Below are 15,105 nucleotides of genomic sequence, written 5' to 3'. Positions count from 1 at the left end.
GTAGTTTGATAAAGAAGACAAACCTCGACCTGCCGAATAGTCTGGAAATTCCCCTCGAAGACAGTATCTGTTGCAGAACGACCTCACTCTGCCTCAATCCCAATCATCCCCTGAATCCTCGTCCATCTGATCGGACCTCTTATTCCTAGCCATCTGCGCCAACTCATCCTGATCAACGACCTTGGCGCGCGTCAACACCCCACTACTCAACAACCTGGTCTCGAGCTCTTTCAGCGTGAAAGAGTCGGGTTTGCGACCCAGTCCTTCGAAGCCCAGGACGCGGTCTGTGCCGACGCCGTCGACGAAGCAGATGACGCAGGGCAGGACTTGGATTTTCAGGCGGGTGACGAGGAAGGGCGCGTTTTCCACGTTGACGCTTATGAAGCGCGTGTCGAAGTGTTTGGGGGCCAGGGCCTTGGGAAAGGTTTATTTAGTACAGTGAAGAAGGCGCGGGGCGGGGTGGGAGGTATGACGACCAGGTCTCTATCCCAAAGACAAGGAAAGAGCCCACCCATCTACCAATCGGATTGCTTGAACGCTCGCTCACGTACCTCCAGCTTCTGATCCATGACCCTGCACCGCGTGAAATCCGGCTTCATGAAATGCACCACGCACAGCTTGCTGCTCGTCGTGATGTCCATGACTTTCTTCTCGTCTTTGATCTCCGTGTATGTGCCGTGCTCCGAGTTGCGCATGTCCCTGGCGCGCGAGATCTCGTCGTGGAGTTGCTGTAGGCGCTGCTCGCGGAAGGCGGCGAGCGAGGACGAGGAGGTTTCTTCGTTTTCGAGCTCGGCGATTAGCGAGTCTTCGTCTCCGGAGGAGTCTGCGTTGCGGTCGAGGATTGCCGTTACGGTCGGGTCTATTGAGGTCATTTTGTTGGCGTGTGTGAGTAGATCGTTGGTTGGTATGCTGGTAGGGGTGGTGGTGGTGTTGGCTTGTTGAAGGGGGTCCGGTCGTATGTGTCCTTTTCCCGTGATATTCTTTGATCCTTTGATTCTGGTTTTTCCTTTTTTTCTTTTCTCTGGTCTGTTTCGGATACTACTGAATGAACTACACGGTATGTACGAAATCAATGTTGATAACAAAAATACACAAGGGCTCTCGGTGTTAGCGCAGTGCTGCCCCGCATGTCGTCTTTGGCATCTCCCGAAGGGGTCCAACCCGAGCATATGTTGGTTCGACACGGCAAAGATAAAAACAGTACAATAGACGTGCCTACTATGTTCCCATCATATTACTATGTTTTTCCCAAGAGGCGAGAGCATGGTTGCAGATGATTACTTTCTCTGACCGGATTGCTGCTGTTTGACATTCTCGCAGATGTGCAGTGTCGGCTTCGTATTGTTGCGCATAGCGGGGCACTTTGCATGGACAAACGGTTAATGCTTGAAAGTCTAGAGCAGCGAGAAATACAGAGTTCTGGCTTCGCTGGTTTCGAATGGGATGTGATACTATGAGCCTGTATTCGATATTGTGCTATGGATGGCTTCGCGTCCATCATATCTAGAGTTTTATTCATTGCATACCAGATATGCTAGCATAGCTCGCACGAAGAAACAATGTCCAGGCAGTAACAGCAACAGCAGCAGCAGCAGCAGCAGAAGTAGTGTTTGATTAATTGATCGTGTGCAAAACACCGACTTGCTTGCACGATCCGGAAACTCCCCTGGATGGAAAAAAGGTAGATAGACCTCAAGGATCGTTGCACCGCCCCCAAGGTGCAAGTCATGATATTCATTTCATTTCAAATCGACCAACGCCGGAAACGCCAGTGTGCGAGGTATCCCATTATTTCATGGCCTGAATTGCGCCACAGATGCAAAGTTGGCGATGTGAGCGTCAGATATGTCCAGAATAGGGATTACCAGCAGTTATGGCAGATGAGGGTTTCAACGACTGAAGCAGACTACGTCAGCATTAACAAACCAAAATGGCGGTGGTGGATCGACTTACTCCTCAGCCCACTCGTTCTCACGGCGAATCTGCTCCTCCTCCTCGGGAGTGAAGTCGTTCTGGATGTTGAAAGTCTTGCGAATCTCCTCGGGAGACTTGCCCTTGATCATGTTGGCGACAGTCTTGCAGCCGACATCGAGCAAAGCCTTGATGTCCATGTAGTTGGCAGCGAGGATGATCTCGAAAAGCATCTCCTGGTCGACCTGCATGAACTTCTGGTCCCACTCGTCGATGTCGGTGGTCTTCTTGCGGTTGTCGGCATCATCGTCCTGGGTTGGCGCGGGGTCTTTCTTATGGTGCTCGCACCACTCGATCACCTTCCTGAGCACAGCCTCGCTGACCTGCGGATCGCAGCGTGAGCAAAACTTGTCTTGATACAGCAGGAATGTCAAGAGTCGCGCGACGTACGTTCATGATAGGGATGGGCTCCTCGCCGGGGTTTCCGAGATCTTCGATCATATTCTTTATGAGCATGGAACGCTCGGCGACAGCACGATCTGAAAAGCGGTGTCAGCACATGCAGAACACACTCAAATTGAATCTTCAAGGGAGGGCGCCATACCCGTGGTAATGGTGACATTGTCAGAGCTGACCAAGTTGACCTTTTGTTCGTCGGTCGACATGGCTGCGGCTGTATGTGGATGACGGGTTATGTGGGTTGATTGATTGGATAATGTGACTGTGGACGAAGCACAGAGGCTGGACAGAGATGCTGCAAGTGCGATCGCTGGTTTGTACTTGACAATTGAATGTCGACAGAGGTTGTTTGATGGGCAAAGGATTAGAAAGATGTCGCGAGGTTATAACAATGTGACATGTGAGCAAGCAACAGTCAGTGCAAGTCAAGTGAAGGCTACAGGCAGGTAAGGTAACTTTGTGACGAGGTAGCCTAATCCCTGGTCCACCGACGCCGACGCACGGACGTTCAAGTGAATCTTGCCGCTGGCTTCGAAAGGCATCAATCCACTCTTCTTGTAGGCATCTTGCTTCACGGTACAGTACGGAGAATACCTTGATGGAGACTTCGTTGCGAATGGATCGCGTGTTCGAGTATGCCCTGAGACAATGTTCAATTGCCTTGTCGATGTATTGCGCTACGTGGCCATGATCCAAGAGCACCATGTTTTCGTTGCGGCAGTCCACCGCACTCATAGTAGTCGTTGCATCACTTCTCGCTGCTTGCGCACTGCAGGAACATTTGCTCCAAGGTTGCCCACTCTATCTTTTGCCCCGCTGCTTGTACAAGAGACTGCAGCAGGACCCTTACCTATCATCATTGCTTGGTGAGCTGGTACAAGTAGCATGATGCAGTAAACACACACCAAGCCCGCCGAGAGTGTCTATCGTATCGTTTATCTAACATCGTTCCTACTGTGACTGGAATCCTTCTGGTGATCTGCAGATTATCTGAAAGCATTAGGCACGTGATCGGGCTGCGCATTCTGGATGCCTCGACACGCTGGTCGCCTACTTTTCCAATTGCAGACGTAGTGATAATCGACTTTGATATATTCCATAGACATCCATGCTTGCGGTGCGATCAAGGTCATCGTAAACAGACATGTGGGGAGGTGTCTATCTTTGTCTGGTCTTGCTGCGCCTGTATATAGCTCTGTCGCCTAGCTACCTACATCCTGATGAACATCTTCAGGGGCCAGAGGTCATAACAGGTAAGGGCGATTTGTTTTCTCTCGCACAATGTACTATGCTGAATAGTATCATAGGGCGTGTCTTTTCCTTTCCCACTCATCTGACATGGGAATTCACATCGGCCACGCCCATCAGGAGCGTCTTTCCCCTATGGGTGTTTTATGGCTGGCCTCTCACGCTACTGAAATGGCTGGCTGAGGGGTCCGGCTACCAGACTATACCGTCTGCCTCTGTATTCTACACGCTGCGCGTCCTCATGTTTTTGCTCAGCTTCGTGCTCGAGGACTGGGCTCTCCATGAACTCCTGCCCAGTTCCAAGCAACGGCGCTCCGCTACCTTATTGGTAGCGTCATCTTACGTGACATGGACATACCAGACACATACCTTTTCTAATGCCATAGAGACACTTCTTGTTCTGTGGTGTCTCGTCTTGATTGGGCGTATAGTCGAAGACAAGGTAAACCAAACAAGTATCGTACCTAGTCTGATCCTGACGAGATGATAGCAAACCTCTCAATTTCTCGCATCTGCGATTCTCGCATTCCTCGTTGTTCTCGGCGTCTTCAACCGCATCACATTCCCGGCATTCATCGTGGTGCCTCTAATGAGGTTATTACCTCATTTCTTCTCAAAGTAAAGCCGGCGAGTCCGACGCTCTCCATAGCCAGCTGACCCGAATGACAGACCCATCACTCTGCTCGTCATGACGACGACTGGAGTCCTGACCACTCTGCTTGCCATATGCGTAGATACAGAGTGGTATACGAACGGCCGAATCCATTTCAGACACCTGAGTAGCAAGGCTGTCATTACACCATGGAACAATTTCGTGTACAACCTCGATCCGGATAATCTGGCTAAGCATGGTCTGCACCCGTACTACCAACATTTCTTGGTCAATCTCCCCCAGCTACTCGGGCCTGCCATTTTGCTTCTGGTCTTGAGGCCTAGGCTGGGCATGCGTTTCTATTCGGCGATGTGCGGGATCGCCACACTGTCATGTTTCAAACATCAGGAAGCTCGTTTCCTCTTGCCAGCAATCCCACTGTTACTTTCCACTGTGAGGCTGCCCCAAAGGTCTACCAAACTCTGGATCGGCGTGTGGCTGATCTTCAATGTCTGCCTCGGCATACTCATGGGCGTCTACCATCAAGGCGGCGTTGTGCCAGCGCAGCTCTGGATAGCCGAACAGCCCGGCATTGCTCAGGTCTATTGGTGGAAGACATACAGTCCGCCGATGTATCTGCTTGGGCAACACGGGGGTGACGTGGTCGCTAAGGACTTGATGGGCATGCGCGGCGAGCTGATGGTTGAAGAACTGGAGAAAGCTGTTGCATGTGAGGCGAACTCTACCACTCTTCTGGTTGCGCCTCTAAGTGCAACCTTCCTAGATCCTTATACCACTGGCCTTTCGTCTGAGCCAGAGAGGACGGGTATACATCTGGAGAAGGTTTGGCAATGGAAACAACACCTGAATTTGGATGATATGGACTTTGGGGATGATGGAGTTCTGCCTACCATCTCCCGAGTTGTGGGAAGAAGAGGAATCGGTGCGTGGAACGTCCGTAATATATGTTGATAGAGATAGGATATAGAGCGATAGAGCGATTCACCTTACCTAATGACCACTGCTTGGATGATTATCGTTTAGTATAACAAGAACATTGTCAAATCGTCGAAAAGCCATGCATGATACAGAAGGTGGCCTATATTCATGTGTATCACATACGCATACTCGTCAATGTCTTTATTGTCTACCTTATGAAGAAGGAGGGTTGGCATGAGGTCGGTCGCTGGTGACCGTGATCGGCCACAAGCGAGGCGCTCGACGGGAAGCATGGCGATGACGTGCTGAGGGATCCCCGCGAAGCAGAATCAAATTATTAATAAACCTCGAGCATTCTGTACCACGAGAGAGATATACTCTTTCGATTGTGCTATACCGTATAAAAGCAACGACACTAGCACTTTATCCCAGTCTGACCTATTCTTCTTTTCTGCTAAAACACAGCAAACCGTCACAATGAAGGCCTACTGGTACGACAACCTGCCCGTAAGTACTCTACACCACCCACCTATCATACAACGCAATGACTACGAACGAAATCACGCTGACCGTCTTTGTCTCAAAAGGGAGACCAACGTGAACTCCACGACAGCGGCCGACTCGTGGATCCCGCATACCTGGAGAAGCTCGGAGTGCTCTACTACAACTATGTAAGCGTGAACCAACAATCCTTGCTCTTGTCTGGCTAGCAGCCTAATACCTTGACCACCACCCCATCTCCTGCACAACTCCCCTCTCTCGCGCATACATCGAGAAGCAACAAAGACAATGACTAACACACAGCGCAGCCCTCCCTAGAAGACGTCAACGCCCTCGCCACATCCCGCAGCTACAAAAACCGCGACGAGATCTGCGTCTCGCCGACGACGCTGCCCAACTACGAAGAAAAAGTCAAAGGCTTCTTCTCCGAGCACCTGCACGAAGACGAAGAGATCCGCTACATCCTGGAAGGCGGCGGCTTCTTCGACGTGCGCAGCGCGGATGACGCCTGGGTCAGGATCGCGCTGGAGAAAAATGATTTGCTCGTGCTGCCGCCGGGGATTTATCATCGGTTTACGACTGATTCTAAGAACGTATGTTGCCTTCTTGGCCTTTTTTTTTGGCTGTGTGAGGGAGAGGGCTGGGGCTGACGTGATGCACAGTATATCAAGGCCATGCGTCTGTTCAAGGAGGAGCCCAAGTGGACTCCTTTGAATCGTGGCGCGGATACCGATGAGAACCCTTATAGGAAGGAGTACCTTTCTGCCATCTCGCCGTAGAGCTCTAACTATTACTACGGTCAGTGGGGGTTTCCTTGTGAGTGGAACAGAAACTGTTGATAAGGGGATTAAAGCATCGAGATTGGGAGGACTTTCGGTTCTTGTCTTATCTCTTTTCATGATTTATACGACTCTTTTTTCTTGCCAGGAAACAAAATGCCGAAACGAAATATATTGCTTGATTGGACTTTACTGCGCATTTGGTGGACGGATGAATATGTATAGATGCGACACACTCCCCTCGAGAAAGTAGGCTAAGCGGAAAAGAACAGACACAACCTCTCTGCAAACTAGTAAGAAGACACATGTGTAAAGTCTCCAACAATAGGATTTCTTTCATGAATTCATTCCAAAATCTAACGCCATTTCCCTTTCTAATGCGCGCCCTCTTGACACTTCTCGTGCGTCCGTCATCAGAGAAATCTTCAATTTCTTTTCTTCTTCTTCTTCTTCTTCTTCTTCTTCTTCTTCTTCTTCTTATTCTTCTTCTTCTTCTTCTTCTTCTTCTTCGTCTTCTTCTTCGTCTTCTTCTTCGTCTTCTTCTTCTTCTTCGTCTTCGTCTTCTTCTTCTTCTTCTTCTTCGACGCACATGACATAACCCTGCCCTAGGCTCGAGTCGTTTACACGGCACCCTTCTCCAACATGCGCTTGCGGAGAGTGTTCTTGTACTCTCCGATGGTTCCGTCCCATCGTCTGGCCGTCTTGTTCTCGCACACCATAATGTCCTTGGCGATCTTGTCGAGCAGTCTACGAGGCAGTTTTGTTAGCATATGTATAGGACAAATAAAAAATAAAAAATAAAAATACATACCTGAAATCGTGGGACACGACAACGACACCTCCCGAGAAGGCGTTGATGGCATCGGCGAGCGAATCAATGGTGGGGATATCGAGACCGTTGGTGGGCTCGTCGAGGAGAAGCATGTTGGGTCCCTCGATGGCGAGCAGAGCAAAGACGATTCTGCTCTTCTGGCCCTCGGAAAGGGTACCCATGAGGGCAGTCTGGGCCTCACCAGTGAGACCGTACTTTCCGAGCTGTTGTCTCCAGTACTGGAGGTCCTGAGAGATTGCCGAGTGCTTCATGCGGACAAAGTCAAGAGCTGACTTGGTGAGATCAAGCTGCTCGGCAGAGTGCTGAGAGTACATGCCGAGCTTCAAGTGAGAGTGACGAGACACTTGACCGCTGGTGGGGGAAAGAGCGCCGGTGAAGATCTTGAGAAGGGTAGACTTGCCGACACCGTTGGGACCGACGAGAGCGGTACGGGAGTCCATGTCGACACCGAAGTCGAGGTTCTCGTAGAGGTTGTCCTCCTTCTTGCCGGAGTAGGCAAAGGTGACGTCGTCGAGGGCCAAGACGGGGGAGGGAGCTTCTCGACATCGGCGAAGCGGAAAGAAAAGACCTTGTCCTCGGGGACCTTCTCGATGAAGCCATCGGCCTCCATCTTGTCGAGAATCTTCTGGCGGGACTTGGCCTGACGGACCAAGTTGGCATAGGTACCGGCGGAGGCGATGAACTTCTTGATGTGCTTAATTTCCTCTTGTTGCTTCTCGTAGGCCTTCATCTGGTTGACTTCCTGCTCGGTACGGGTCTTGATGTAGGTGTCGTAGTTACCACCGTAGTAGAGGAGCTGCTTCAGGCGCATGTCCATCATGTTTGTGCAGACACCGTTGAGGAAATCCATAGAGTGGGAAACAAGGATGAGGGTGCGGTCCCACTTCTTGAGGTACTCCTCGAGCCAGACGCAGGCCTCGAGATCCAAATGTGCGGTGGGGTCGTCGAGAAGGAGGAGGGAGGGCTTGACGAAGAGAGCCTTGGCGAGGGCGACACGCATGCGCCAGCCACCGGACATGTCCTTGGTCTTCTTGTGGATGGTCTTCTTGTCGAAACCGAGACCGGTGAGAATGAGGGATGCACGGGTCTCGAAGGTGGAGGGATCCATGGTTTCCATACGCTATACTGGACATTAGTGTTTCTTGTTGAGCGATGATAGACTAGGTGGGGCTTACCTCGTAGAGCTCCTCGAGGATGGGAGCCTCGGGGCCCTCGTTCTCGAGAATCTCCTCGGACTGCTTCTCCAGACGAGCGAGCTCGGCCTGTGCCTGTCTGACGACCCACTCAAGAGCGCCGTATTCGCTGAGCTCGGCGCCCTCGTTCAATAGGTAGATGTCGACGTGCTCGGGGAAGGGGAACTCGCGCTTGGCGATGGCCTTGAGCAGAGTCGACTTTCCGCAACCGTTCTCACCCAAGAGACCGTATCTGCGGCCGTAGTTGACCTCGAGTGTGGTGTCGGTGAAGAGGACCTTTCCGTGGAAAACAAGAGAGGCAGAGGTGATCTTGACGTCTCGGCTGGCGGGCAGCGAGGCGAGCACACCCGTCGTGACACGGTCCGAGATACCTGTGTCGTCCTCTTGCAGCTCCAGCTTCCTGATCTTCTCGGCCATCTTCTTTCCGGCGGCGTCGAGCTCCTGGCCATCGGCATCGAGGAGAGGGGGGTGTCGTCGCCGTTGACCGACGAGGCCTTGGAGGCGTTCTTGGAGGCGAGTTTGGAGGTGGGCGTCTTCTTGGCCTTGCCAGACTCTGCGCGCTTGGCCTCGCGGGCTGCCTTTGATGCGGAAACCATACTTACTTGATATAAGAAAAATATGGAGTTGATGGGGGGTGAAGTGAAAGAGAGATAAGAGAGGAACAGAAGCAACTTTCAGATTTCCCTCAGCTGTAAAAGTATGATTAAAGCCTTTGCAGCAGGCGTTGATTTCGATTTCTTGGTGGGGCAAAGGGCAAGCCTGACGCCCCCAAACTGCAGGTGCGTGAAAGAAGTCCGTGCGTCACGTCTGCCTCTTGCCTCTGCCCCAGTGAGGCCGCAATCCTTTTGGGAACAGGCATATGACGTTGATTTTGCTATCACCATACCTCACCGTCCATCATTCTTGTATTCTGTTACGGTTCGAGGTGATACAGTAAAATACAGTAGTGGCATACAGTATGATAACTCGAATTTCCTCCACTCAGAACGACATGAACAACAGAAATACTTACAGATTCATCCCCGATATTGATCGTCGGGCTGCGCTTCCTCTCTTTTCGTTGGTTGCAGGGACTTTTCCGCCAGTGTACACGAGTATTCGTACCTTTTTTTTATGGGGTCAATCAAAGCACCAATCAAGGGAGGCCGCTACCTGACCACCACTGAATCAACATCAACAACGCACTTGTGCCCACAAAGCATCGCATCAGAACTAGCTAAGGCAGGTCGTCATGCTTTGCTTATACTATCTCTACAAGCCACAAGAGGGGGCTACGAATGCATTGACTGCGGTCGTCGCGTTCTTCATCTATATGCAAGTCCGTGCTACCCTTCAGACGATATACTGAGCACGCTCCGCCACGTCCCAGCCACATGCCTCTGGCATCTACAACGGTAGGCCTGCGTTATGACTAGTCGAGACCAGACTCGAGACTCGACATATTTTAGTGTTTCCATTTCCTTCTTAGAAGTGCCCTTTTGTATTGCTCTTTCTGATTGTTTACCTGTGACATGCCATTCAATGACCCTACCCCCGAATCTCTATTATCACGAACAGACTCGAGAAACCCAATCACTACCTGCAGGGGCATTACATCGACCGGACGTCCATGCAGACGAGGTATGGCACCTCAGAAGCCATCCGTTGTCAAAATCTCACATCCCGGCCTGCTTGATGCCACGCTACTGTACTGCTGGCAGCACAAGGACCAGGCTACCAAAGCCACAATCGAATCTACCGTCTTGAATGGACCGAGTTTCTCTCGACCAGCTCAAATCCGGGAACGCAACAGTATCGATAGTCTCGTAGCGCGACTGGGTGTCCCGCAGACTACAGAACTTCCACGACGACCAAAGGTCCCAGAAGGAAAACCTCCCAGGGTCGAACAGGGCAGACCACGACATCATTCGACCAATGATGGTACAAACACAGCCAACAATGCATACTCGAAGCCATTGACAGAGAAACCTCACTCGAAGCCTCGTCAACCACGCGGACTATGGGCGAGTCTGTGCTGCATGGGTAGCAGCAGAGACGACGATGGCCATTACGAACCCGTCCGGCATAAACCACGACCACCTCCCCAGGCACATGTATCTGGTCCTCGGCCAAGCAAGACCGAAACCGTCTATAAAAGCAGCCAAAGACCGACCCAACCCAACCCAGCTAAAGCCACGCTACGACCCAACATCACACGACCCAGCCCAGCGGACTCAGCAGTATCAGTTCCAGGTCGAAAAACACTAAACGACGCCCCTGCTCCTCAAGCACTGAACAAACGCACCGTATCAACCCCAGACACACGATCCCTGCTCTCTTTCATCCCCGCCCACCTGTCTCCTCAAACAACATCTGCGCTCCTCGCCGAACTGTCCAAGCCCATCTCGCCCCACGACGAAGAAGGCTACATTTACATCTTCTGGCTGACAGACAGCAGCGTGACGCCGCCGCAGCAAGACACGGCGGCCTCGCTGCTTTCAGCACCTAGAAACAGCAAGCAACAGCGCCGACGACGACCGAGCGACGTCATGAGCGAATACGCTGCGCATCCCAAAGCCACTGACAACGAGAGCAACAGATCCGGCACCGTCAAGCTCAAGATCGGGCGTGCGAATAACGTGCACAGACGCATGAACGAATGGACGCGACAGTGTGGGTACAACCTCAGTCTGGTGCGGTGGTATCCCTATGTGTCTGCTGGAGACGCTGCAACTGCAGCACAGTCCTCGCCGTCGCCTGCTCCGCGATCCTCGACGTCGTTATATCCGGACCTCTCGCAGCGACGACGAGCTGCGTCTGAAGAGCCTATGGCGTCAAGTCCCGGAGGCTCGGGCTCAGGAAACGGGGTGCGCAAAGTGCGGCACGCGCATCGAGTCGAGAGGCTGGTGCATCTGGAGCTCGCCAACTACAGAGTCAAGGAGAATTGCGCGACTTGTGGGAAAGAGCACAGAGAATGGTTCGAGATCCAGGGCACAGAGAGCGGGGTCAAGAGTGTTGACGAGGTCATTCGGCGGTGGGTTCGATGGTCTGAGACGGCGGAAAAGATAGTATGATGATAGCAGTCACTTATGATGCACTCGAGCAAAGGCATGATCTACGATATCACGATATTCAAAAAGTTATGGATCTGAAACACAAAAAGAGAAAAAAAGATGTCAAGAATGGCGTTGTCGTGCAGCTCGTAATGGAATTACCATGTTTCTAAAACTTTTTCATCTAACCATCCGAAAAAATCGTTGGCCGCAGATAAATTTTGCAGCCACATTTAGGAAATGGTCTTCTCCTTCATCTCGATGCCGTACTTCTCCTTGAGCTCGAGGCGGATGGGGTCGGCAATCTCAGGGGTCACGGGTGCAATGACACCTCTCTTGCTGATTCTGCCATCAAGGACCTGCTGGACAGCGACGGCGCAAGGGACACCGACAGTCTTGGCCATGGCAGAGAAGCCCTTCGGGTCGCCGGTCTCGACGAGAGTCGAGGTACGGACCTCGGTAGAGCCGTCGGCGTGGGTGATGCCGAACTTGTGCTGGAGCATGACCAAGTCGCGCTCGCCCTCCTCGTACTGCATCTTCTTCTCCAGTGTGGCGCAAAGAGTGTCGAGGGGGTTTCCGCGAGGCTCGATCTTCTCGTCGGAGAAGAGGCCGATCCACTTGAGACCGCTGATGATGCGCTCCTTCTCCTCGTTGTTTGCGAACTTGGTCTTGGAGCTGACGGCCCAGACGAGGTCCTGCTCGGTGTGGCTGGAGCTGCCGACAACCTTGGCGGTGGCCTCCTTCCAGGACAGGACAGGGGCGTCGATGATGGGCTTGAGGAAGTCCTGCTCCTCGTCGCTCAAGAAGTTGAGATCGACAAGGGTCTTGATGAACTGAGGGAAACCCTGGTAACGGAGAGTACCTCTGATGATGGTATCGGCCTCAGGGATGTCGTATCGCTCCTTGTAAGGGGTGGAATCGCGGTTGGGGTAGCCAACGAAGGCGTAACCGGGATAGATGTAGTATGGCTTGGCGTGCGACATGAGCTCAGGGCCAGGGATGTCGACAATCTTGCCTTCCTGGTAGATCTTGGCAGCGTTTCTGAGGGCCAGAAGGACACCACGGCTGGACCAGGAGAACTTGTAGCCGAGAGGGTTGTCAGAGTCCTCGGGGGCAGGGAGACCACCGCAGAAGGAAAGGAAGCTGGTGATCTTGCCGCCGGCCTTGTGGACTTCGTCAATGGTCTTGACGGCGTAAAGGTGGTCGATACCGGGGTCAAGACCGATCTCGTTCATGACGGTGATGCCAGCGTTCTTGGCAGCCTCGTCGAGCTCCATCATAGCAGGCGAGACGTACGAGGTGGTGACGACGTGCTTCTTCTGTCTGATGGCGCTGGAGATGACCAGAGCGTGGTAGGTGTATGGGATCAGGGAGATGGCGACATCAACCTTGGCGATGGCAGCGTCAAGGGCGGCGGCATCGTTGACGTCGAGAGAGACGGGGTGGCAGTTCTTCAGACCCTCGGACAGCTTCTTGGCTGACTCAAGAGTACGGCAGGCTGAAGAAAGAGTGGAGGTGTCAGTCGATTGAGGTTCAATTGAGATGGACAGGTTTGAGGAGCTTCATTACCAACAGTCACCGAGATGCCAGAGTTGCTGAGGATCTCAGCAGTGGGTCGAGTGACGAATCCAGCACCGAGGAGCAGCGCCTTGCTAAAGAGGGAACCTGTGTCAGCATTGCTGTTGTTTTGCCGATATTCATACCGCAGACAACAGAACGAATTTCAGAATAATCATAATCGCAGAGGGTAATGGATAAAAAGGTGTGACTAACTTGTTGGCTCCGACAATTGCGGAGACGGAAGGGATTGAGTCCATTGTGAAGTATGATCTCTTTTATCTACAGTGGAGATCTACAGAGAAATGGCAGTAAGTTTTATCAGAGATGGGAAGGAGTCAAAATCCAACAAGAGAAAGAGTGACTGTATTCTGCATCCAGTAAGAGCGTCTGCAATTCCTGTGATACACGCCGCAGCAACTGCATCATTATCTCTCCGATTCCTCTTTAGTGGGGCTCGCACCTTCGACTTCGGGGGCATTGAGGCACCCTGAAGCACCAAAAGTGGCACTCGGACGCTTTCTGTCGGCTCTTGGCGAGCGTCATCGGCACCTGCGGCCGCTTTACCACATTCGGCTGTTTCCGTCAATGTGTCCTTCCTTCAAATTCCTCCGCGTGCTACACGACACCTTTCTTTCGCTTCACAATCACAACACCGCAGTTTTTGAATCCTACTGCGAGCCACTTGTAGAGAGCTTCACGCTTCGTCCACTCCTTCAATCAACTTGGTGCTGTCGACTTATTCCCAAGTCATCATGTCTGCCATGGACATGTTCTGGACAGCACCGCCGGTTACCAGGTAAGCTTCTGCTCTTCTCATCAGCATGTCCAACAGTATACTCATTCCATCCCGCAGAACCATAACCGCCGCTGCTGCTGTAACGTCCGTTCTTGTCTACACGGGCATTTTGAACGCGGGATATATCGTCTTCATCCCGTACAAGATCTTCAAGCTGTGGCTGCCCGAACTCTGGCGTCTGCCCACAAGTTTTCTCTTGACCAGTCCAAAGCTAGGCATGCTACTCGACCCTTATTTTCTATTCACATATGGCAAGGCCTTGGAAGTCGGTTCAGCGCGTTTCACCAATCCTGCCGACTTCTTGGTCTTCATTGTTTTCGTCTGTAGTGTCATTTCGGTAAGGCTATACATCACTCCGTCCCTTTGTCTTGTCTTTCCTGTTGTATCTTCCTCATTCATCAACATTACCTCGAAATATCTGCCCGCCCAGCATAATCTCTAGCTGAAGCGGTTCCTGGAATCGAGGGAGATTACCCCTGCACTGTGCCGGATCCGTCATTCGCAAAATAAAATAGGGTTCGTGCGGAGTGTGGGACTAGGTGGGAACGGCATTTGAGAAAACCGCTCAACATCATGTTGTCGCGGTGGTTTTGTCTCCCTACATATCTTTCTCAACACTTGACCTATTCCTTTGTCTGGGACCTCGGTCTGTCCTCCAATATCGTGTGTACTGACTGCCTGCGCGAAGATCCTTGCAGGCCTTTGGCTGAGCTCGTTTGTGTTCCTTCAACCTTTGATCCTGGCTCTGGCATACCTGTATGCGCAAGAGAATCCAGAGCAGCAGATGACCTTCTACATTGTGACCTTCCGAGTCAAGTTCCTGCCCTACTGCATGCTTCTGATGACTCTGGTCATGGACTCGCCCACGTCCGCCATGAACCAAGCCACCGGCCTTGTCGCCGCACACTTGTACGATTTCTTGACGAGGATATGGCCTGCTTTCGGACGAGGATCCAACCCCATCAAGACCCCTCAGGTCTTGCAAAGATGGTTCGACAGTGCTCCGGGCGCGCCGAGGACCACCACCCACGGCACCGCCTTCCAGGCCAGGCCGAGTGCAGGTCAGGCTCAGCCTGCCGCACGCGCAAGTACTGGAGGTTGGACAAGTGGCTTTTCGGGCAACTCATGGGGTGGTCGCGGTCCCGGCCACAGATTAGGAGGGGATTAAGAGAAAAGAAAGATAGCACACATGAATCAACTTTGTCATATTATCATGCTTAGATATGCTCAACCGCTGGAAACCACTCGCAATCATCCATATCT

General features: G+C 52.1%; 7 protein-coding genes across 7 annotated transcripts; 4 read left to right on the top strand and 3 right to left on the bottom strand.

The window, feature by feature from the left end:
* Positions 1-93: 93 nt before the first annotated feature.
* On the bottom strand, positions 94-872 carry AAFC00_002906 (uncharacterized protein; the record flags this gene model as incomplete). Its single annotated transcript, XM_069342293.1, has 2 exons — positions 94-414; positions 552-872. The coding sequence occupies 2 exons, from the start codon at positions 870-872 to the stop codon at positions 94-96; spliced, it is 642 nt and encodes a 213-aa protein (XP_069198795.1).
* Positions 873-1,889: 1,017 nt separating this feature from the next.
* Positions 1,890-2,576, bottom strand: AAFC00_002905 (uncharacterized protein; the record flags this gene model as incomplete). Its single annotated transcript, XM_069342292.1, has 4 exons — positions 1,890-1,896; positions 1,954-2,294; positions 2,362-2,450; positions 2,516-2,576. 4 exons carry the CDS (start codon positions 2,574-2,576, stop codon positions 1,890-1,892), a joined length of 498 nt encoding a protein of 165 aa, XP_069198794.1.
* Positions 2,577-3,514: 938 nt separating this feature from the next.
* AAFC00_002904 (uncharacterized protein) lies at positions 3,515-5,182 on the top strand (the record flags this gene model as incomplete). The annotated part of the gene is made up of 4 exons (XM_069342291.1): positions 3,515-3,623; positions 3,678-4,060; positions 4,109-4,236; positions 4,288-5,182. 4 exons carry the CDS (start codon positions 3,515-3,517, stop codon positions 5,180-5,182), a joined length of 1,515 nt encoding a protein of 504 aa, XP_069198793.1.
* A 444-nt stretch (positions 5,183-5,626) lies between these two features.
* AAFC00_002903 (uncharacterized protein) lies at positions 5,627-6,429 on the top strand (the record flags this gene model as incomplete). The annotated part of the gene is made up of 4 exons (XM_069342290.1): positions 5,627-5,656; positions 5,737-5,820; positions 5,959-6,243; positions 6,313-6,429. The coding sequence occupies 4 exons, from the start codon at positions 5,627-5,629 to the stop codon at positions 6,427-6,429; spliced, it is 516 nt and encodes a 171-aa protein (XP_069198792.1).
* A 3,536-nt stretch (positions 6,430-9,965) lies between these two features.
* Positions 9,966-11,507, top strand: AAFC00_002902 (uncharacterized protein; the record flags this gene model as incomplete). The annotated part of the gene is made up of 1 exon (XM_069342289.1): positions 9,966-11,507. One exon carries the CDS (start codon positions 9,966-9,968, stop codon positions 11,505-11,507), a length of 1,542 nt encoding a protein of 513 aa, XP_069198791.1.
* A 212-nt stretch (positions 11,508-11,719) lies between these two features.
* On the bottom strand, positions 11,720-13,303 carry AAFC00_002901 (uncharacterized protein; the record flags this gene model as incomplete). The annotated part of the gene is made up of 3 exons (XM_069342288.1): positions 11,720-12,984; positions 13,056-13,138; positions 13,260-13,303. The coding sequence occupies 3 exons, from the start codon at positions 13,301-13,303 to the stop codon at positions 11,720-11,722; spliced, it is 1,392 nt and encodes a 463-aa protein (XP_069198790.1).
* Positions 13,304-13,798: 495 nt separating this feature from the next.
* On the top strand, positions 13,799-15,010 carry AAFC00_002900 (uncharacterized protein; the record flags this gene model as incomplete). Its single annotated transcript, XM_069342287.1, has 3 exons — positions 13,799-13,842; positions 13,900-14,179; positions 14,531-15,010. 3 exons carry the CDS (start codon positions 13,799-13,801, stop codon positions 15,008-15,010), a joined length of 804 nt encoding a protein of 267 aa, XP_069198789.1.
* Between the last annotated feature and the right edge of the window lie 95 nt (positions 15,011-15,105).

The sequence above is a fragment of the Neodothiora populina genome (genome assembly GCF_041146345.1).
Source record: "Neodothiora populina strain CPC 39397 chromosome Unknown canker_contig_15, whole genome shotgun sequence".
Taxonomy (NCBI): domain Eukaryota; kingdom Fungi; phylum Ascomycota; class Dothideomycetes; order Dothideales; family Dothioraceae; genus Neodothiora; species Neodothiora populina.
Note: the sequence above shows the minus strand (reverse complement) of the source record. Positions and strands in the feature narration are given on the sequence as shown.